Genomic DNA, 22,039 nt, shown 5'->3' with positions numbered 1-22,039 from the left:
GCAAGAGGTCCTAAGAACCTTCAGAAAAAAAAATAATGTTGAGTAATATGTTCAGAAAAAATATTCCGACGATTCACCAGCGTAACATTTTACACACGTTGCAGGAGAAGCAAGATTCAACAGCCATGAAACATTATTACAATTTAATCTCAATACAATCAAATTGTAATGTTTCCAAGGAAAGTGTTTGATGATGCTGGATGAATCTACCCAGTGGTTACAAATACTCGAACTGAAAGCCTTGTTCCAGGCTTGGAATACAAATGAAGTGGGTAATTCTTTAGAGCAAGAGGTAGATCTGAACTGGATCCTCTGATGGATAGGCTGACTCTTAGGAAGAGTATGCGGATCACCGGTAAGAACGTTTTGGACCTCTCATATACTAGCAAGGGATAAAGACGTAAAGAAGACGGTGATAATGCTTTTGGCACCACGACACTGCACATTTATAGCAAAACCACTGTCTTCAGTAGAAGCACCAGCTTCGGCAAACGATGCAATCACGATCATCCTATTAATGCCTTACTCCAGCGAGAATATATGTACACCGATCTGCAGGGAGAGAAGAAATGGATCAGCATTTGAGTGAATATTTTCCAGCGTGCCATTCACATCTTATAATCGTGATGATTCAACAGTGCATGTGTGTGTGTGTGAGCACGTGTGTAAACATAGGGAAACAAAGAAGAGTTGTACCATTCTGGTGAGATTATACAAAGCTCAGAAAAGTATGCGCAGATAAAGAATAATCCATCCAGCCATGGAGAAGACAGCAAAAATGTGAACCCAGAATAGAACAGAAGCGGCTTCCTTTCCACAGCCTCTTAGACTGGCAACTGCACCTGTAACAAAAATGAAGAAAGTACCAAAACCCCTACATCAGATTTGCAACAACATAGAGAAGATATAGCATGAAGAGTATGTGGATACTTCAATTTAATATCCTGCTGAAAAAAGAGGAAATGATTGCTTCTAAGTTTCTAACCAGTGATTACCAGAGTTATGACTAATAATGACTTCGAAAAGACCTTTAAGTCAAATGTCAGATCTAAGGGAACCAAATAGACAAGTGAAAGGAAAGATCAACAAGGCAAAACTTCCCTAACCAAGCTATATTGGCCACAAGTTCCTGCATGATCATGGTGTGAACTGAAAAAAGGTGTCGCATAATTTTACCACTACACTTGGATCATGTAAAAGCAGGTCTATAGACAACAGTTCCACCATCAGGAACTAACAATTGAAAAAATTAATACCAGAGAGGACTGATGTGGGCATTGTGTGCTGCAGCAGCAGGACAAATTTGAACATCTTATCACCCCTGGGAAAAAGTCCGAGCTTGTCAGCAACAGTGACAATGCCAAGCCCTGCAGGAGGAACCAATACTAATCGCCCAAATATGATAGCAGCAGTTGTCCGTAAGCCAAGTCGTTTACTCCCTGCACCAGGACCTGGAATGAAAGAAATGTTAAAAACGTAATGGGCACGAGCAATTTTGACCAGATGCATTTGAATTAATTCCTCTAACAGCTCTTAAAATTCATGTCACTGGAAAAGATTCCATGCTCAGCATACTGGGAACTTCTTTAGAGACTAGACAGACAGCAATCCTATCTAATAGGTTTTGGAATAAAATTTACTACCATACATCATATATAGAATGAAGGTGTTCAAATGTTGAAAACATTATCTTGTAAGCTTAGGTTTTACCTAGCAGAAAGAAGCAACAACAAACCATTATTAGTTTCATTCAGAATGATTTGATCTTAAACACTTCTCATTATGGTGCTCTGAAACTTGAGGACCGTAGTCCTATCCTGTAAATTGCTTATCCATATAAGATGGTATTTAGGGATCATCTTACAGTCTCAAAACTATTATACCCATGCTCAACCAATCTGTCGAACTACGTGTTTTTGCTTGTCTCATCACTTCTGATCAAACCAGACACACTCTAATTTTCAAATAATTAATTGTGATAATCGGCTGAATTCCCTTAATCATCTTTTGCCTAGAGTCAACTCATCACGCCTGTGGCACATGCAATACCATTTGTTACTTAGTATGCTGTTCTCACTAATTTCTTTAGGTTTCTTAAAGACAAAAAAGAAAAGCAAGTTTACTCCACTAGCTTTTTCACATAGATCAGAAGATTATTTATGTTTGCTTCCAAGTTAAAGCCCATAGAAAAATATACTTCTCATTCATTTGAATATGTAGTTACGTCAGATAAACAAACATATGGATGACATACATCTATTCCATTTACACATACATCCATTGTACACATTCAAAACCATGCCTTCGGATATGCATGCACAGAAAAGCAGGTAATCTGTGCATGAGATAACAATAAGGTCCATATGCCCATTACCAGTTGACAATGACATAATCTCCAGACATGATTATATATGAATTTATACAAGACAAAGAAAATATTACTTGAGAAATGGTAAATGGACTTACCGTCAACAAGATTACCACCCAAAGCAAGCAAAATGCATGGAATCATTGCTTCCCTGGAGATAAATATGCATCAGTCCAAGAAGTCTAAAACAATGTATACTTTGAAAGTCACAATTAATAAAGTGAGATTCAAGGGCTAAATATCAGTGTCACACATTTTAACTACAAAAGCAACAAGTTCTTAAACAACAAATGGTCAGACAAATAAAAAGAAACTACAGCTATTGATCAAGAATTAAACACAACTTGTTTTAGACAACTTGTTTAATTCCAAAACGAACACTCAATTGCGATCATACAATGAACATAGAGGCACATTAATGCCTAAACAGCTGTCATATTTGTTAAGTTAAAACAACTAATACGGTCCTCTACAACCACACATCCAATTAGGCTTGATATTTTCAACAAGCTTGTCTTTCAAAATTTTACACCAACAAATTGATATAGCATTCTTCTAATGCATTCCATCACTTTCTCTAAATCCATGCTATAACCAGAGATTTCTATATAATAACTTAACATTCTTCTAAAAGCTTTCCAGAGTTAAAAGCTTGACATTTCCTGAAAAAATCCAATAGTTAAAGACTTCTGAACTATGCTTGAACTTGACTATGGTTGCTTGGCTGTAGATTCTCTCTTTGAATCTTGTATCCTACTTGTAATCTTCAAATATACCTATGCATTTAATGAAGCTCTTCCTTCACCCATTTAATCAAGAAAGTGTAAAAAGAGATACACCCAGTATACGAGGCTCCCACTAATGCGGGATCTAGGAAGAGTTAATGTACGCAATCTTACCTTTAAATATTTTAAAAAATTATTTCCGTGACTCGAACCCTAGTCTCCTAGGTCGCAAAGGAGAAACTTTACCATTGTACCATACCATTAATTGAGGAAGTGTGTCAAACTTTAATGCAACAACAAAGGACATAGACAAAGGCCACAAAATAGAACAAATAATACCCAAGAATAAGGCAGCTGTCGGTGAAGAAGAAGAGCGGGGCATCATCTGTTAGGATGAAGTGCTTCAAGACTGGTACAGTGCCGATGACAATTGCCAAGATCTGTTGCAATGTATAGACATTGTTCAGTTGCAACAATTATGAAAACAATATAAATCACAATTGTCAAAATATGTCAGAGTATATTAACATAGTTTGTTCACAATTATGCAAAGAAGGTCACAACCACAAGCAAACTTCAACAGCAATAATTTTACAAGATCCAAATATATATCTATTAAGTGAAGAAATTTCTAGCTTCTGACCTACAACAGTTAAACAAGCAAAATGAAGAACATCCATGATGTCTACTCGAAGAAATTAAATAATATCCATCTAAACCAGGACTTTGTAATTTATTTATATTATTGAGCAATGAGCACATGGATGTCTTGATATCATGTTCTAGTTTCCCGGAAGAAAATTATCGACAAGACTATCAGAATAAGAGGTTTAGGGAATGGCCAAAGCAATCATGCCTTTTATGAGGTTGTTCAGTTAAGCTAAAATTGCATAAGCAACAAAGATGAATATGTCAAAAACACTTGTTTCCCCACTCGTAATATTAAAAAGAAAAAATTGTCAGCTACACAAGGCAGGCCAACATCTTTCTTTCTTAATCATATAGATTGAAAGATCAAGCAGACTTTCTACTGACCACAAGACAGATTCTTAAAAGCCAAAGCTTCAAATTTCAAAATTAAATTCAAATCTTTCATTTCAAGTTCAGATTGGCTACTAACCGAGGCAATAATAGGAGGCTGAAACACTTGCTTTATCTTCAGTTTCTCAACAAGATGGCATAGGTAGCCAATTAGCTGCGTTAAACAAAAAGCCAGTAGTCACTCCAGTAAAATAAGTGCCTAAAGATTAAAATTTAAAAATAAGAATAATTTGAGAGCCGAACAAAATGAATTCTTAGCATTTTTAGCATTTTCACCTGTAGCATAGCACAAACATCAGGCATTGTTCTACTATCTCAATGACACTAGAATATTTAAGATGTTCTATTATGCCTTTATAAAGGCAAGTTCACATTCATCTGGCCGAAATGATGAGAGCTAAATAATCAAATAAGAGCCTCCTATCATGTGTGTCAGTTAGCATTGATTGACAGCAAAAATGCACTACATATAATACAAACAAATTCTCCGTAAGATGACACATGGCATAGTCATCCCATAATGCCTGATTTTACACATATGTAGAGTTGTCAGCAAGTCTTGCATGGACATATGAGACCTGGATTTACGAGTATACCCAAGTGCTCAAAGCTGAAAGTGCAAGTATTAAAAAAAAGACTGTATAAAATTTAGTAAAAGCCTACATATCTTCAAAAATATCGTTATTATCAAGGCAGAATAATAATAGACTCATGAAATGAATCATCTAAATAAAAAAACAATATCCAAAATTTAATAGAACCAGAAAAAACCAGATGGGAGAAGTCATGAATTAATGAAACAATAATCCCATGACTACTAATGAGCAAGTAGTCACATGAAGGCACATGGGAAGTGAAACCTCTCTGCATGCAGCAACAAGCAACAAGAAGATGCGTGATTGTTCTCCGTCTCCCTCCCCCTTCTCTTCTCCTTTTCCAACTTAAAGGATTAGCATCAGAAGCATTCAACACTGCTGCAGCCTGCTGCTGTCTCCTCAGCAGGCACAGCAAGGTAAAAATAGGTTGACTCCATCCTCATTCGGCCAAGTCTTAGGGCTGAGTAAGACTGAGTCAAGCTGGGTCCCTACCACACATAATTAAAAAGCCTACACTACAATGAGCATTACTTATACCGAGGAACAAGGTTCGCAATACCGTACCGTACCGGTATTTCGACCTGGGCTCGGTACCGGTACGGTACGGTGTACCAAGCGGCAAGGTTCGCAATACCGTACCATACCGATATTTTGATCTGGGCTCGGTACCGATACGGTACGGTGTACCGATCACTGTACCGGGCAGTCCGCGTACCGTTGGCCTGTCTGTCACGGACAAACTTCTAAACAAGGTGTTTGATGTAATGCTTATATCTGTCCGTGTCGTTTGGCATGTTCATGCCTTGTACAGAATGTAAAGGGGCAGCCGAAGGCTTATAAGTCCCATTTTAGTTGGGTTGGTGGCCTCTTTAGGCTTGTAAATAAAGGTTGTGTCATGTGGACACGTGCGAGAGCTTTTCGGTCTGTAATGGACCATTTTACCCTTTGTTGTGTCACTGTTCAGAGCTTGTAAAGTCTGTTTGTAATTTGCATTGTCTATGAAGTGTTTTTCGGAGATGTTTGCTTGTGGATCCCGTTGGAGGCGTTCTCTCTAACCCGTTCTCTCTTTTGGTGGTCCTAAGGGACAATGGGAGGCTTCGGGGAGGCTGACCTTTGCGGACGGACGCGCGAGGGTGCCGCACGACTTAGGCAAATCCAGCTAAGTCCGTGTCATATGGTATCAGAGCGGGACAAGCACTCATAGAAACACTTGACATGCAAACGTGGGGGACCTAGCGGGGCTGCGTTGAGGGCAGTCAGCAACGCGCGACCGTTTGAGGGAAAACGGGCATGGAGATGTAGGGAAAAGAGTCGCTCAGAGGAGCGGGCATCTGAAATTGGCATTCAGAGGAATGGCCAACCCTTCGCGCAAGAGGCACCACGAGAACAGGCAAGCTTGGAAAAATTTGGAGCGCACAAAGGTTGGGATGGCTGAGTTTGAGCTACGGCTCAACGTTGACAACTATACTTGATGGTGCTCTAGGCAAGCGAGGCGCTTGGCAAGAATGAGACCATGCAAGGTGGAATGAGTTGCGCAACGACCAAAAGAGTTATGCAAAGCTCACAGAGGTGAGGGGAATTGCTAACTCGAAGAATTTGGTACTCATGCATGGGCTTGTATGCGGACGACGGAATGTTCGTGGCCATCCCAAGGCGACCGAGACTCGGCGCCATGGAGCATTGAAACTTTCTCTTTGGCAAGCGAAGGATACGTCCGTAGGAGGCTGAAGTGTGCAATGAGTTCAGCATGTTGCTAGGCCTTGAGGGGTGCAGTGGGGGCTGTATTGACGTGGAGTCGCAATCTAGCAAGTGCGTTTGCAAGAGGCAGAACAATGCACAGTTTGTTCAGCAGATCGGAGTAGTCCAAGGGGATGGTGGTCTCCGAAACGAAGAGAGATGTTGCTCAAATGGGATAGTTATCCAGGAGGGATAAGTCCCGGCTCTCCAGAGGGAGAATCATGTGCGACGGACTGCACATGTTGAGGAGGAGTACCTCAACAAAACAACAACTCCACGAAGCTTGATGGACTGAGCAAGCGGCGAGGAGTCGTCGCATGATCTCGCTTGAGAGAATGCATTGGTGGATGCATTGCGAGATCAAGTGGGGGAGCGACCCAAAGCAACTTAAATGAAGGCACACTTGGAGTCGATGTGGAGATCGGACTCAAGGGAGGGCTGACCCGTGGAATGGTGGGCACGAGGGCCACCATCGACTCAATGCAAAAACGAGGAGCTGAGCAACTTGGGTGTAACTTGGTGAAGTACCCAAGCCGCATGAAGGGAGCCAGCAGAGAAGTTGGAACATGGAGCAGAAGCACAGTGCTTTCCTTAGACAGAGGTCAAAGACATGAACTCTTGCAGAGGCAAGAGTAGGATCATGTTGTTCCATGGGTCCTTCATTCTGACGGAGCGGACTCATCTTGCATGGTGCCAAAGACGAAGGGAGCTTCTAGGCACATGCACCTTATCTCGGAGGAGCATTTGATGGAGGAACTAAGGCGACTCAATTTGCGGAGGCGAAGTTGGGTTCAGAAGGCCTTAGCACGGGGCAAGAGGACGCAGAGGCGGGTACTCTTGAAGAATATGCCACAGTGTTACCATTCAAGTTGCCATGAAGGAAGCAGTGCGTAGCGGAGATTGTGCTGGTAGGGGCAGAGGCCCAGGATCCAGGCAATGGCGCACAAATTACAGCGAAGTCGGTGGACTTCGGGAGCTACTAGGCGACGGACTGTCCTAGAGCGGTGCTTCATCTAGGTGTGACCCAAGAGTGGGTGGATGAAGGTCGATTGCCAAAGGAGAGAACAAAATCGAAGGTGGAGGAGACCCTGCGATGTATTGGCAGAGGCCACACATGGAGGGTTCACAATTCGAGTTTATTCCACAAGGATCAGAATGCAGTGGAGATGTCACCAGGAGGCGACATGGTGCAGCGGATCGTGGTGGAACAGTTCGTGGCAATGCGACACACACGACACAGTCCCGGGAGGGACTAGATCATATGGAGGTATGATCGGGAGCTACTGGGAGCTCCACTTTGGTGAACAACACGACGGCAAGAAGGGCTATGGATTCAAGGAGTGAAGGCCATGGTACCGCAGAGGCGGGTCTTCCGGGCGTGCACCGAATTTTGCATCGGATGAAAACCTTGGTCATCAGCATATGGGGGCTGGGTTCCACCAAGGGAAAAGTTCGAATGCAAGTACCAGTGAGTCCCATGAGAGGGACTTGATCATGCAGAGGTATGATCGAAGCAGCTGGAGAGTTGGACTGCTCCAGAGCTCATATTCGCTTAAGGGAGCCCGACAAGTCAGAGGACAAGGTCGAGTAAGCGAACGTTGCTACCAAGGAAGCTAAGGAGAACAGAATCGGTGCAAACCCTACAATGTGATGGCAGAGGCCATGCATGGGAGTTGTAGTCTGTATTTCCATCGACCAAACAGACTGCTTGGAGAACACAGAGGTGTTGAAGCAGGAGGTCGAAAGGGGCGAGGAAGCGACGACAAGTCCAGAGGGACTTAGCTACCCAAAATCAAGCAATCAGTGAGAATGGAGGTGGACTCAGAGGAGTGTCACGAAGGCATATCTACTGATTGTGAAGAAAAGGGATGTAGATGCGAGACGACGGATAGTAGGGCCATGGACATGGCAGCGCCATGGTACCGCAGAGGCGGGACTTCCGTCAAAGTCATTGATCCCTTGCTCTCACGGAGGGAGAGCGCTTGGTCGTGAAAGGGGCCGAGGAGGTGGAGCATGCAGAGGCAATCTCCAAGTACCGAGACAAAGCTGAAGGGCAGAGGCCAAGAAACTTCGTAAGACCGGTGTCAACAAGTTTCTCATCAAGATAGCCGTAAGTGAAGGACTTCGGGTCATGCAAGAGTGCACGACCAAGGAACGAAGCAGGCAGTACGTGGTGCTGTACCTTTGCTACTCAGTGGAGTAGGCGGCAGGGTTGATGGAGAAGACGGTACAATCCCAGAGGCGACCTCATCTATCAGAGAATTACTCCAAGTTGGGGTGAAAACTTCCTGCATTCCAGAAGTTCAATGGCATTGAGAAGGTGAATCACAGTAGCTAACTCAACGCAAGGAGTGCAAACACTTCAAGTGCTTCAGAAGTGTGAGCAAAGAGCAGGCGAAGGCCAGTAACCAGCTCGATGCATGAAGTACAACCTCGAGGAGGCGGGCGAAGTCAAGTAACCTTTGCCTTCTCAACTCTTAAGAGAATGGGCGAAACCGAGTACCCCAGTTCTCTTATCTATCCAGCAGAGGAGCTCTGCACAAGTTCAAAGACCCTTCGAAGATAATGGAAGACAATAGTTGTCAAATCCTCACCAACGGTGATCAGTGCTACTGAGAGTAGATTGTCCGCTTCATTTCCCAACGAAATGCCAATCGAAAGCGGAAGTGATGCGAACCTACTTGGATGTGACAACTAACTAAAAGAAGAGTCAATGAGCAGATTTTGTGGAGGAAGGACCCAAAACTTCAGAAGTTTGTGAGGCGATGCTCGTTAAAGCTCCAACAAGCATCCACCCAGTTCAAGCAGCATGTGGAAATTTTGAGAAACTGGCGCAGTAAGAATGGTCTTTTCCTTCATTTGGTGGATCCGCAGGAATCAACGAGGATCAATACAACTCAGCCAACCCCACACCAGAGTCAGAGTCATTGGCGAGTTGAAGCAGCATGGCGGATCAAAGGTTCGACTACTCAGAAACAGCAGCGGAGAGCAACTGGGAACCAGGAGGCGCATTGCAGCTGGAGCAGAAGATTGAAGACTCGGCAAAGGCGAAGAGTTGCAGTGTTCACAAAGGCTTCGACGAGGACGTCGAAGGGATAAGTGGGGGAGAATGTCACGGACAAACTTCTAAATAAGGTGTTTGATGTAATGCTTATATCTGTCCGTGTCGTTTGGCATGTTCATGCCTTGTACAGAATGTAAAGGGGCAGCCGAAGGCTTATAAGTCCCATTTTAGTTGGGTTGGTGGCCTCTTTAGGCTTGTAAATAAAGGTTGTGTCATGTGGACACGTGCGAGAGCTTTTCGGTCTGTAATGGACCATTTTACCCTTTGTTGTGCCACTGTTCAGAGCTTGTAAAGTTTGTTTGTAATTTGCATTGTCTATGAAGTGTTTTTCGGAGATGTTTGCTTGTGGATCCCGTTGGAGGCGTTCTCTCTAACCCGTTCTCTCTTTTGGTGGTCCTAAGGGACAATGGGAGGCTTCGGGGAGGCTGACCTTTGCGGACGGACGCGCGAGGGTGCCGCACGACTTAGGCAAATCCAGCTAAGTCCGTGTCATGTCGGACCGGTACGTACCGCCCGTACCGGGCGGTATGATTTGGTATAACAGACACTGCCGAGCGGTACACCCAAGTGTACCGAGCACTGTAGCAGTGCTACAGCGCACCGCTGGCCTGTCGGACCAGTACGTACCAAGCGGTACGATTCGGTATGGCAGACACCGCCGAGGAATCAAATCTAAGTTGTAATGGTCGGTACAAATGGAATCGTACAGTTGGTATCATGTTTTATTAATCTTTTATGGTAATACAAGGCCGTATGGATCACGACTTAGCTGGAATTATCTGAGTTGTGAGACACCCTTGCAATATTTGTTTGCAAAGGGTCAGCCTAGAACCAACCTCGTACAAGTATTAATTAGATTTCTAGAAAACAAGCAACAAATAAGTCCCAACATTTGTTAAAAGGAGAAAACACAGCTTATAAACAATTTAGCAAACATTTAGTGTGCAGAGAAAGAAAAGAGAGGAATGTGAAAACAAAGACTTCCAAAGACAAAAGAACAATCGGAAGCCTGCAAATAGTTATCCAAACATAACCCAACACTATCCCAAAGTCTCAACCAGCACTATGCCACCTGGGTGGTTCTAGGGTGTTGGGATAGCTAATGTTTCGTACCGCATTGCAGCTAATAGAAAACTGGCAGCAGCACATGAAAACTGGGCTTCAAATAGCTTTGCCTAATTTGGCGAGCGGTCATTGTGCAGCTTCGTAAACTGCTTTTGCTTATAGAAACCAAGCAAAAACACATAAAAACAATACAAAACATGCTGTCAAACAACTGTATAAGCAAACATAACGACAAAAAGGTGTTGCAAGTGCACGACGATCATCCATGATAATCTGGTATACCAATACCCAACTAGTCCAATTGATTACAGGATATTGGACCAAATTTAAATCCTTGATCTACATATTATTCTAAAAAAACATTGCTTATGGTGTGCATCTAATTTTAGCGTCAAACACCAAATTTGATCTTACTTTGTGTGTTCTCGGGAAAGAGCACATCCATGCAAGTCAAAATTTCAGCACATGTAAGCAATTAGCATTTGAAATCTAAAAAACATATGAGACATCTTGCCAATTATGGCAGCACATATAGACATTATACAGTTGTCTCCATTTAAGTAGATCATCTCCGTGCAACTAAACATGGATAAAAAATGGAGAAAATATAGAGCTTCAAATGATCATTCTATCACCTAGACAACAGTGGAACAACTTGTTAAAGTCAAGGTTCCAAATGCCAGTCTCATATTAGCACTAGTCACAGTCAAACCTTAAAAAAAGGTTGAACTTGTACAATCCATCTGATATTTAAAACGTCACTTAAAATATTGTTGTGTGCTTCTCTACTTTATGTTTAAGAAGAAACCTCCAAAAGCTACAACTATGGTTACTACTAATTACTAAATTAATCTAACTTTATTAAGCATAAAAGAGAGAAAACAAGAAGCAAAGCATAGCCATAGAGGTTTAAAAGCATACCTACGTATACAGAGCTACTAGTGCTCCAATACTGCTAATCAAACTAAGAACCAAAACAAATCAGAAAAGATAAATTCTACATACTACTATTCAAGTTGGCCTCATATGCGGGCCAAAGTTGGGCCAATCTATGGTACTTGTAGAGCTGATTAGTTTCAAGAAAAATCACTAATAAAATTTTGATTCGTGCAACCACTATTTGAACAACAAAATTAACAAGTCCAGAATCTGCTGTTTATCATTTCATTTGACAAAATAAGTCTGAATTGTTATTGAAACTTGAAAGAATAATTTTCACTGCCAAGTTTAAAAAATGTGAATGGTGTTTAGTTAAAAATTAAATGTCACAGCACAAATTGAGGTTACCCATCAATAAAGAACAAATCATGCTGCTTAAAATAAAATTCAACAGGAGGATGTAATTACAGGTACAGATTAGTAATTAAATTGATGCCAAACAATGAAATATGCAAACCTGAACACTACAATTAGTATCAAGCAAGGTCGCCCAGATATTATAAACAAATTTCAAATTTCCCTTACTTTCCCCTGTTTTAAAGATTCATGACTAGTGGTCTCAGCATCTTTTGAAGTCAGCAAGGGCACTTGATCAGGTGCAAAGTTGTTTACAGGAATCTTAGTTTGAAGTTCCAAAATAAGTCCGAATTGTTATTGAAAGAATAATTTGAACTAACAAGTTTAAAAAATGTGAATGGTGTTTAGTTAAAAATTAAATGTCACAACACAAATTGAGGTTACCCATCAATAAAGAACAATCATGCAGCTTAAAGTAAAATCCAACAGGAGATGTAATTACAGGTACAGATTAGTAATTAAATTGATGCCAAACAATGAAATATGCAAACCGGAACACTACAATTAGTATCAAGCAAGGTAGCCCAGATAATATAAACAAATTTCAAATTTCCCTTACTTGCCCCTGTTTTAAAGATTCATGACTAGTGGTCTCAGCATCTTTTGAAGTCAGCAAGGGCACTTGATCAGGTGCAGAATTGTTTACAGGAATCTTAGTTGGAAGTTTCACCTCTTCTGCCCCATCAAATGTTTCACCTGGCGGTGGTGCAAGCATCTGAAACACATAGGTATACAGAATTATTGCACCAACCTGTCACATGCAGAAAACAAAATTGTAAGATTTACTATGACCACAAAGTCTTCTGAAACATGAATACATGATATTGTAACAAGAATGACAAAAAAAAGGTCTATCTTTAAGAGTTTTAAGTGGCACAACAAACATCTAGAACATCTAACATGCAACAAGAATGACTACTGTACTTACCCACTGACCAAATGAAATATAAGCATTCCCATCCTGGCTACATTTGTCGGAGTCACCAAATGGATTTGATTTATCTCGACATAAAGCTGCAATCAGAACAAGAGGTATATTCCCAATGTTTCCTGTATACAAGATCAAAGTAAGTTAAACCTTTACAACAGAAACTGACTAATAAGTTCCAGTTGTAAACTTCATGAATGGTCTTTGGCTCATAACAAAGACATCATCGAAATATTCCACATTGCAACCAGCCCCACCCCCATTAAGTAAGAAAAGCCAAAAAGAATACCCTTTTGCTTTAGATTGACTAGGATAATTACCATATCCAGTCAAATTATCAAAACAAATGGAAGGCATTTCATAGATGTTTCTTTCATGATTAGCATTTCTCCTCTCAATGATTAATAAAGAAAAGTTTCTCCTTTGGTCTCAGTTGGCGGCCATGCCAGAACAAGAAAATAGGTGACTAAAACCATCAAGATAAGGCATCAATTTCTCAAAGGCTTGCATGTGAAGAGGTACGTGTGAATATGTGCATGTTTCACCCACTTTCATCTCTCTACTTATCTCACCTCTATTCCCCTTGCTACTAGTCTTTGTATGATAGGCATGGGACATGCTGTCAGTTATAAAATTCCTTCATAGAACATTTAAAACATTTTGATTAAACATGTGCTCTCCTGCACTTCTTCAAAGCACTAGATTCTAATCTAAACTCTTGAAAATATTTATTAGGAGGAGTACATGTACTGAAAAGCATAACAAGGGTTTAAATACAGGTCTGACAGGAACATACTGACTGGTATTTACCAATCCAATAAAGTACCGGTATCAAAATATATGGACAGACACTGATACATATGTTGTACATACATATACAACACAACCAACAGTACCAAACACATTTGCCAGGATAACTGCTGAAGTTGGAAGACTTCATAATCCACAGTAAGTAAACATATTAAAATCAGTAATTAAAATCATGAGTCATACTACGAAACTTTGAGAAAGAGTTATGGAAAGTAGAATAAAGCTTGAAACAAATCTTTGAAAATCAGTTTGATTTTATGCTTGAAAGATCAATCATAGAAGTTATTTATTTATTAAGACAATTAATGAAAAAGTATAGGGAGAAAAAAAAATTTGCATATGATTTTTATTTACTTAGAGACAATCTATGATATAATTCCTAAAGATTTATTATGGTGGATTTAGAAAAGAAAGATATATCCACTAATTATATTGATATTATTAAAGATATGTATGATGATGTAGCTACTAATGTTAGAACTATAAGAAGTGTGTCTAGTGAGTTTCTTATTAGTATAGGTTTACATCAAGGATCTGCATTAAGCCCCTACCTTTTCACATTGATAATGGATGAACTTACTAATCACTAATATAATAGACCTCTCTGGTGTATATTATTTGCTAATAATATTATCTTAGTTAATAAAAGCTTAAATGAAATTAATTATAAACTTGAGCTATTGAGGCAAGCCTTAGAAACTAAAGGTTTTAGATTAAGTAGGACTAAAACTGGATATATAAAATGCAATTTTAATGTTGTAGAAATAGACAGAAGAATATAGTTAAGTTGGATGAACAAGAAGTCCCTTTAAGTAAAAGTTTTAGGTATTGTGGATCAATATCCAACAAGATGGAGAGATCGATGAAGATATTATTCAAAGCGTAAAAACAAGGTGATTAAAATGGCGAGAGGCATTAGGAGTCCTGTGTGATCATCAGATACCTTTGAGATTAAAAGAAAAATTCTATAAGACAGTTGTGAGATCGACAATGTTTTATGGATCTGAGTATTGGGTGGTTAAGAAATAACATATATATAAAGTTTATGGTTATCGAGATAAAAATATTGAGATGGATGTGTGGAGTTCCTATAAAAGATAGGAAAAAAATACTTATATTCATGAATAACTATGTATCTCTTTGATAGAGGATAAGATGAGAGAAAATCATTTAAAATGGTATAGGCACAAGGTTCACCGTACCGTACCGTACCGGCGTTTCGACTCATGCTCGGTACGGTACGGTACGGGTGTACCGACCGGTATACCGAGGTGTACCGAGCACTGTAGCACTGCTACAGCGTGCTACAGTGTTACTGTAGCGATGCTACAGTACGGACCGGTACAGGGCGGTCCGCGTACCGACAACTTGTCGGACCGGTACGTACCGCCCGTACCGGGCGGTATGGCTCGGTACGGCAAACCCTGTATAGGCATATGTTTAGGAGGTCGGATGCGATAGTCAAAAGAGGTTAAATGATTCATGTTAATAATACGAGGAGAGGTAGAGAAAGACCTAAAAATATTTTAACATATATTATATTATTATAAATAAAGATTTAAATACTCTGAGGTTAACTAAACATATGATTTTTTACAAAACTAAATGACGACAAAAGATCAATGTAGTCGACCCAAAATAGTTAGAACTTATGGCTTTGTTGTTGTTGTTGCTAGCACAATGTGTAATCCAAAAATCAGTAATATAACGATTTTAATTATGTTTAGAAAGACCATTAAGATTGCCTTTACTTTCAATTTCTAGTTGCCACTTCTAGATGATAATCAGGCAGAAAGACAAAAGTGTATCACCAGAGTATTATCATCAATCCATTCAAAATAATAACAATATCAGACAATAAACATACACAGATAAAACCTTAGAAAAATAAATACCTAATAGTGGCATGTGATGATTATCAAGGAAAGATGACTTACCAATTCCGACATGTATAACGGTGAACTTGAAGTATGGATATGGTGGTCGAACAACGGAAGCAACAAGGAGACCAACAAGAGATCCTAATATGGTTGCCAAAATGATGTTAACAGGAATAAACCACCTGCAGATGTAAAATTTGGTATCTCACTTTGTTGTTAACCAATATTTTGACTCGATTGAAATACGAATATAAAACTACTTTTTAGCAATGCAACAGAGCAAATATCCATTACTTTATCAATGGTATGAGATAGCAAAAAAACATGGGCGGCATCCTGCAATTGAAACTAGTCAACAATCTATCCTAAGAATAACCATAAATTTCATAACTTCATGGCCAAGAAAAAAACAAGAGAAATGGGAAAACAGTAGTTTTGAACCAACACATAAAATCCAGAAAACAGCCCAGTTCTGCTACATTTTCAATTAAACTGGGACCACAAAATTCTAGCACAAAGAATCCTAAGAAATTCCTTTAAAGATTATGTTGGCTAAGCATTAATACTACTGTTTCTGGTTACACTTAAACAGGAAAATACATATTTGCCATGCAAAAATAGATTTGATGTTATGGATGTTACTTGAGAGTTGAGATACCATTAGAATACCTATCACGTATTGTCAAGAATATCATAAACAACAAAGCATTATCCATCAGGTACCATAAAAAATAACCCAATCAGTAAAGCAGTTTGCCATGCAAAAATAGATTTGATGTTATGGATGTTACTTGAGATACCATTAGAGTATCTATCACGTATTGTCAAAAATATCATAAACAACAAATCCATCATGTACCATAAAAAATAACCCAATCAGTAAAGCAGTTAACGATTTGGAAGAAACAAAAGTTAATACACACAAAGTTTTATAAGAAAAACAAATTCAAACTAGAAAAGGAAACTTTTTATGAGAAAATCATCAAAAATCTTACCACTCTAGCAACTTCTGCCATGTAATTGCACGCCCAAGTTGAGAGAATATTAGGCAAGGAAGGAGAAGGGAAAAGACAAGCTGCAACATGTATTAGGAACAATAAGTCAACAGTTTTGCCAGGCTATCAACAACTATGAAAAAAATTATAAAGATGCCAAAAATTTGTAGTTAACACCACATGAGAAATACATAGCCCCTTCTTTTTGGCCTACTCTGAGATCAAGACTTTTCCCTTTTCTTTATAAATGACTGTTGCCTAGAAATTTGAACCCCTTATCTGAGTCTTATACTATCACAACATTCTTACAGCCAAAACTATTGATGGTGACACCAGTAACAATGTAAAACTATTTTTTTAAGACTAAATTTTAAGATAGATGCCATGTATTATAGACTAAAATTTGTAGAAATAGAGTTTAAAAACGTTAAAAGATAACTAATTACTTTTAGCAAGCAAGCAGAGAAGCAAAGGACACATGTCAATATCTTCCGGAACTCACTAAAACCAAAAGTCAGTTATATGTTACGACAAGCATTCTCAAGCCAAAGTTAACAGTGTTTCATATCACAGAAACCATTTTTGGAACTATTAAAAGTATCTTCTGCATATAACTAGCAATTTAAAGAAAAATCAAAATTTGCCTCATACCATAATAATCAGATTTTCCTGATTGAAAGAAAATGAAACAAGTGAGAGGTTCTTATGGGTGACATGTCCTATGTGTCAATGGATTCAGAGAAAATTGGAGGGTATTCATGGTAAATTGTGGATCGTGAGTGCTATTGCAGATGCCAAGAGCCCAAAGCAGAACAATAATATTAAATTACAAAGATGCTCTTAAACAAGTCACAACGCAAGTGTTCTACCATATCAACGATCCCAATACAGCTATAGAAGATCACATACCCCATTAAGAAGCTTGCGGCCATTTGCAGGAAGTATGTTGACATACTTGGAGGCCATAAGAAACCCCAGAAAGCACATTGTGAAAACTTTGGCTATCGGTAGAACAGCAAATTTCATCGACGCGAAGATGGATTCGCCACTGCCACTCTGACCATCTGTTATGACCGCCAGTAGAGAGCGCTCCATGTTCATCAAGCTTTGTTCAAGATCCCTGATGAAGCTTTAAGAACAGCCAAGAAGAAATTAGACGAGTTTCGTCCCCAGAGGCACATAATTGGAGAAAAATTACGGAGGCTTATGGTTTTAATGCGACTCGTTAAAATAGGAAGATACTAATACCAAAAGATTAATTACAAAATCAAGGTTTCTAAGAAACCCGACCCCAATCAAAATAAAAAGCGTATGCTTTCCTGGAAAGAACCAGATGCAATTTATCTCTTATAACATAAGGATTGCGACACGAAGGCAATAAGATCAACACCGTTTCCCAGAAAGAACATACACACGACAAATACTACCACAACAAGAAGATCGAACCCTGTTTCTCTCCCATCAAAGCATCGAGATCTTCTGGTGATCACAAAGCATTCATTTTTTCTCAAAGACAAACACAACAATCTACCCTAAAACGTCAAAGACCTACGGAAGACCTCATCTTTTTCTCCCTCACTCTTGGGATCATAGAACCATAAAACCCCACAAAATTCACGATTCCTTGCATCTTACCCGTTCTCCGTCAGGCCCCCTCCCACAGATCTGCACAGTCCGAGAACGTCTTAGACTCGCACTTCTCTCCCTCTCGCCCTCAGAAATCCAACAAACGATCGATCGCTGCGACTCCTCCGATGCCGCTCACCCACACCAACATATAGAAGGCGGTTTGTGAGGAGGGATGGGGATGGCAAACTACAAAAGAGTCCCCTGACATTTAATATTTTTTCTCTTCGGTCCTCAGAATTTGTATGTGATAAACTTACTAAATAGGCCCTATATTTTAGTAATTAACAATTAGACCCTTCACCAAACCGGGCACAACTCGAGTTCGCAATCGGACCGGGTTTATTTTGATGGTCGGATTAGGAAGCTTCGATAAGAGTGGAGATTAAGGTTGAAGGTTGAAGGTTGAAGGCAGATTAGGATTCCTATCGACTAAAGTTGAAATTGAGATAAACTCAGAATAATTTGTGGCATTTTGATGATCGTATACTGAATCCACTTACCAATAATTGATAAATCTAAAATATTATCGAACAAATTTTTAAGATATTAATTATGATATAAATTTTTGATCCTTGGAAGCAATGTTTTGAGGTCAATCTCCAAAAAATGGATGCTGAGTTAGAAGTTCAGATAAGATAAGATGAAATTTGTGAGTACCTTCATTATTGATCCTTGTTGTCTATTGAAAGCCAAAATAATGAGAAATTAGGGACGGGGACAAGAAAATTATGGTGGACTGTGTGACCTCGGAGAGTACATTGGTCACATGAGACAGGAAAGTGATGTGAAGGAGAAAGTTCCTAGGAAATTAGGGTGTTTCTTGTCTCCTTGATGGCCTGACTTTTATGATGAGTGAGAAAATATTCTTAAAATTATACTGCAGCAAATTTACTTTCATGAGTAAGACAGAGAAAGGCATTTAACATGGCTCATTCACAGTATCAGATATCAATGTTGTGGCATCAAATGTACTGTTCTACCTCTAATCATTCAAAACTATTTATGTATGCCACTTGCAACAAACAAAAACATCAATCTTCATGCTGTTTGTAGTTATTTTATGGCTTATTATGTTTTGTGTACAATGGCTAGAATGAGGTTGAATCAACCTAAGAACAAATGGTGTTCAACTTTTCTGCCAAAAAATATATTTCACCTAGTCAAACATAATCTGTTTATGCTGTTTCATCTATTTTCTACTAACTAGGATGTGTTGGATTGAATTTTGAGTTCTCAACCTAAAGCTGTGTCATTTTACAATAGCAATCTGTTTGTGATGCCTCATATAGTTTCCATCCTAAAAATGCATAATATGGTGTTGTAATAATGGTTGGTTTTGGAGTTGCCACCTCAACAAATCATTCTTGAAGGAAGAAACAAATGGAAGTAAATTATTTGATTCATAATCATCCTTGACTATTTGTTTATTCAACTCACATATTTATTTACTTGTTATTTATTTTCTCTTTGGGGCTAAGTAAAGATGACAGTGGCAGCTTGCATAATTATATTCTCAGGTGTCAGTGAGATGCCATGGTCTCTCGGGTACTGCTTTTGTGGAACAAAGCACAGGAAGAACTTCCTGAGGGATTAATATTTCTGAATATTGTGGATCCTATGGATTTCAGATTTCTTCAGAGTAACTCATTTAGGATCATCAGAATCATAGCTGTAATAAATAGTCTATTGAGACTCAAGGGGAAGAACTCAAAATAAAAGGAATAATTTATGTGGTTGTTTTATTTTGAGAATAATAAATTTCTATGCTGGAGATTGTGTTATGAAAACTCCATTTACTTCCATGAATTCCTTGTTGCTTCATGATAGGAACATACTGGCAGCAATGATGACATATCATGTTTCTCTCTCCCTCTCCTTTCAATCCCTCAACCCCCTTAGATCATTCTTTCCTGGTAGAAGTTGGTTTACCAACAAAGGTCAGATGATTGCTCCCAGCCAGTCTGAGATATTGTAGATGGTGATCAACAGTTTCAGCAGAATGAACACAATTAACATGATGTCTTCTGCAGACAAATTTCTTGCCACAATGCGTTGTATATAAGCAAACCAAACATGCAGCAAAAACAGGGAATAAACACCTCAGAAGCTATAAATCTCTGTACTGTCCATGTTCATCTTAGAAAGACAACTGTTCAAGTCAGGAACAACTCACAGTGTATCCAATGATTGATGAGGTCATTCACATGCACATTCCACCTTTCGTTTGTTTTGAGTTGCAGTGAATGTGTCAATCTTTTGTTTTGGAGCATACAGAATAGCAGAATCTATAATTTAATATTGGCACTGTTAGTATACAAAGATATGAACATGTGCAGGACTAGCTGGAAACAGTATCTAACTTCAGGAACAAGAATCTAGATTATAATCACTCAGTTTACTTTGTAGAATAATAAGCTCTCTTTTTTCAAGTTCAAGATGTTAATATTCTGCAGGTTTTCCATCTGTGAACATTTTCCAAACAGTCAAATCCAATTAAAGATTCTATTGAGATCCCAGCCTTGATGTGAAGATGCCAAATTAGAGGTGAATGGTGCTCATTCTTGACTCTGTAATCTTCCCTTTCCCAAGTAATCAACTTTAGTTAAGTCTACCATTAATGGCAGACATTATACTCCACCGTAAGCATCGCAAAGTTTGGAGTGCAAAAGACCAACACAAAATTACAATCCTTCTCCAAGCATCATATGACGAGGATAATAAAATCGGTTCTTATTTCAATAGATAAAAATGAGAGAGAAAAAGAAAAAACTGTTGTCTTGTTTGGATTAAGAAAAGGAAAGAGGCACTCAAAAAGCACCTTTCCTTTCCCCCCCCCCCCCAGTCTTCTGTCAGTTCCTCTACTGATGTTTACTTCCAACAGAAAATTTTGGTTTTCTCCTCTCTTCTCCTCCATGCAGTTCTCTCAATCCCTGAAGAGTTTGCGTGAAAGCCGTGAAGTTGTTGATGCAACATGTGGCCAGTCTTGTTTGCTAGCCGATAGAGTCACGACTAAGGAAAAGTGATCAGAATCGGATGACACGTACTGGTTTTCACAACCCATCAGACTCAGAAAACACATTCTTTCTCTGGGAAGACGATGCCGACAACAAAGGGCAGCTATCAGAGGCGACGTTTTCTTTCCAACAAGCTACTGTGACGCTGATGGTCACAGCGGGCCTGCAAGAATCAGTGCTGGTAGTGTCGTTCTCGCAAGTGGAAAGCCTCGTAAAGACAAGAATAATTTAAGGTCTAAGAAAACAAAATATATGCAGTAAAAAAACAAGAATAATTCAATGCATGAGGTTTCTACTGATACACTCAATTCCAGATGAACTGATTCCAATGATTCGAATACTGGTCATTCCAACTTGGGCCCCTACGACAAGCCAGAATATTCCCGATGGAGTTGCTTTCCAAGCACTGCTTGACTGGTATTAACTGTAATCAACATCAGCAACCTAATGAGTCATCGAGTTACCTATTTGTGTGCCACATTGTTCTTGGAACACAACGCATCAAGACGGAGACTCGTTTGTCTGTGGCGACTCAAAGAATCAAGGGCAGCTGCATAGGAACGGAACCAGGTTCTGTCATGCTCGAATGTCAAGCTCAAGTAGTGGCACCATCAGATGCTGGATGTCACTTTCTCCTACTCTTTCAAAGGAATAAAATAGAGGAAGAATCCACTTTTGTTTTTGATTTCTTTATGTACATATGAATGAAATGAAAAAGAGGAAGAATATGATGTGTTTTTGATTTCTTTATGTACTACATAAAGGGATAGATATGTAAAAAATCAATAGAATCGAACTCTTTGATTGAGCATAATAAATAAATAAAAATTATGTGGAAACTATGTTATGTTCATAATATTTGGAGTTTGCAGTGAAGGTAGTTTTTCTGGG

The 22,039-nt window shown here is 39.3% G+C and overlaps 1 protein-coding gene across 3 annotated transcripts; it reads right to left on the bottom strand.

Annotated features, from left to right (window-relative positions):
* Positions 1-115: 115 nt before the first annotated feature.
* Positions 116-18,299, bottom strand: LOC135619483 (protein PIN-LIKES 6-like). 3 transcript variants are annotated; one of them, XM_065121542.1, is made up of 12 exons: positions 18,141-18,299; positions 17,415-17,634; positions 16,506-16,585; positions 15,568-15,692; positions 12,821-12,942; positions 12,452-12,643; positions 4,214-4,288; positions 3,433-3,533; positions 2,467-2,519; positions 1,257-1,451; positions 697-842; positions 116-552 (listed from the first exon to the last, which is right to left on the bottom strand). In XM_065121542.1, the coding sequence occupies exons 2-11, from the start codon at positions 17,604-17,606 to the stop codon at positions 721-723; spliced, it is 1,257 nt and encodes a 418-aa protein (XP_064977614.1). In that variant the 5' UTR covers positions 17,607-17,634; positions 18,141-18,299; the 3' UTR covers positions 116-552; positions 697-720. The 3 variants fall into 3 exon arrangements, with proteins under 3 accessions (XP_064977614.1, XP_064977626.1, XP_064977617.1); XM_065121554.1 differs by having other exon boundaries at positions 12,452-12,607; XM_065121545.1 differs by having other exon boundaries at positions 17,415-17,625; positions 18,141-18,295.
* Between the last annotated feature and the right edge of the window lie 3,740 nt (positions 18,300-22,039).

This window comes from Musa acuminata, chromosome BXJ1-3 (genome assembly GCF_036884655.1).
Source record: "Musa acuminata AAA Group cultivar baxijiao chromosome BXJ1-3, Cavendish_Baxijiao_AAA, whole genome shotgun sequence".
Lineage (NCBI taxonomy): Eukaryota > Viridiplantae > Streptophyta > Magnoliopsida > Zingiberales > Musaceae > Musa > Musa acuminata.
This window is presented reverse-complemented; position numbering and strand designations above follow the sequence as displayed.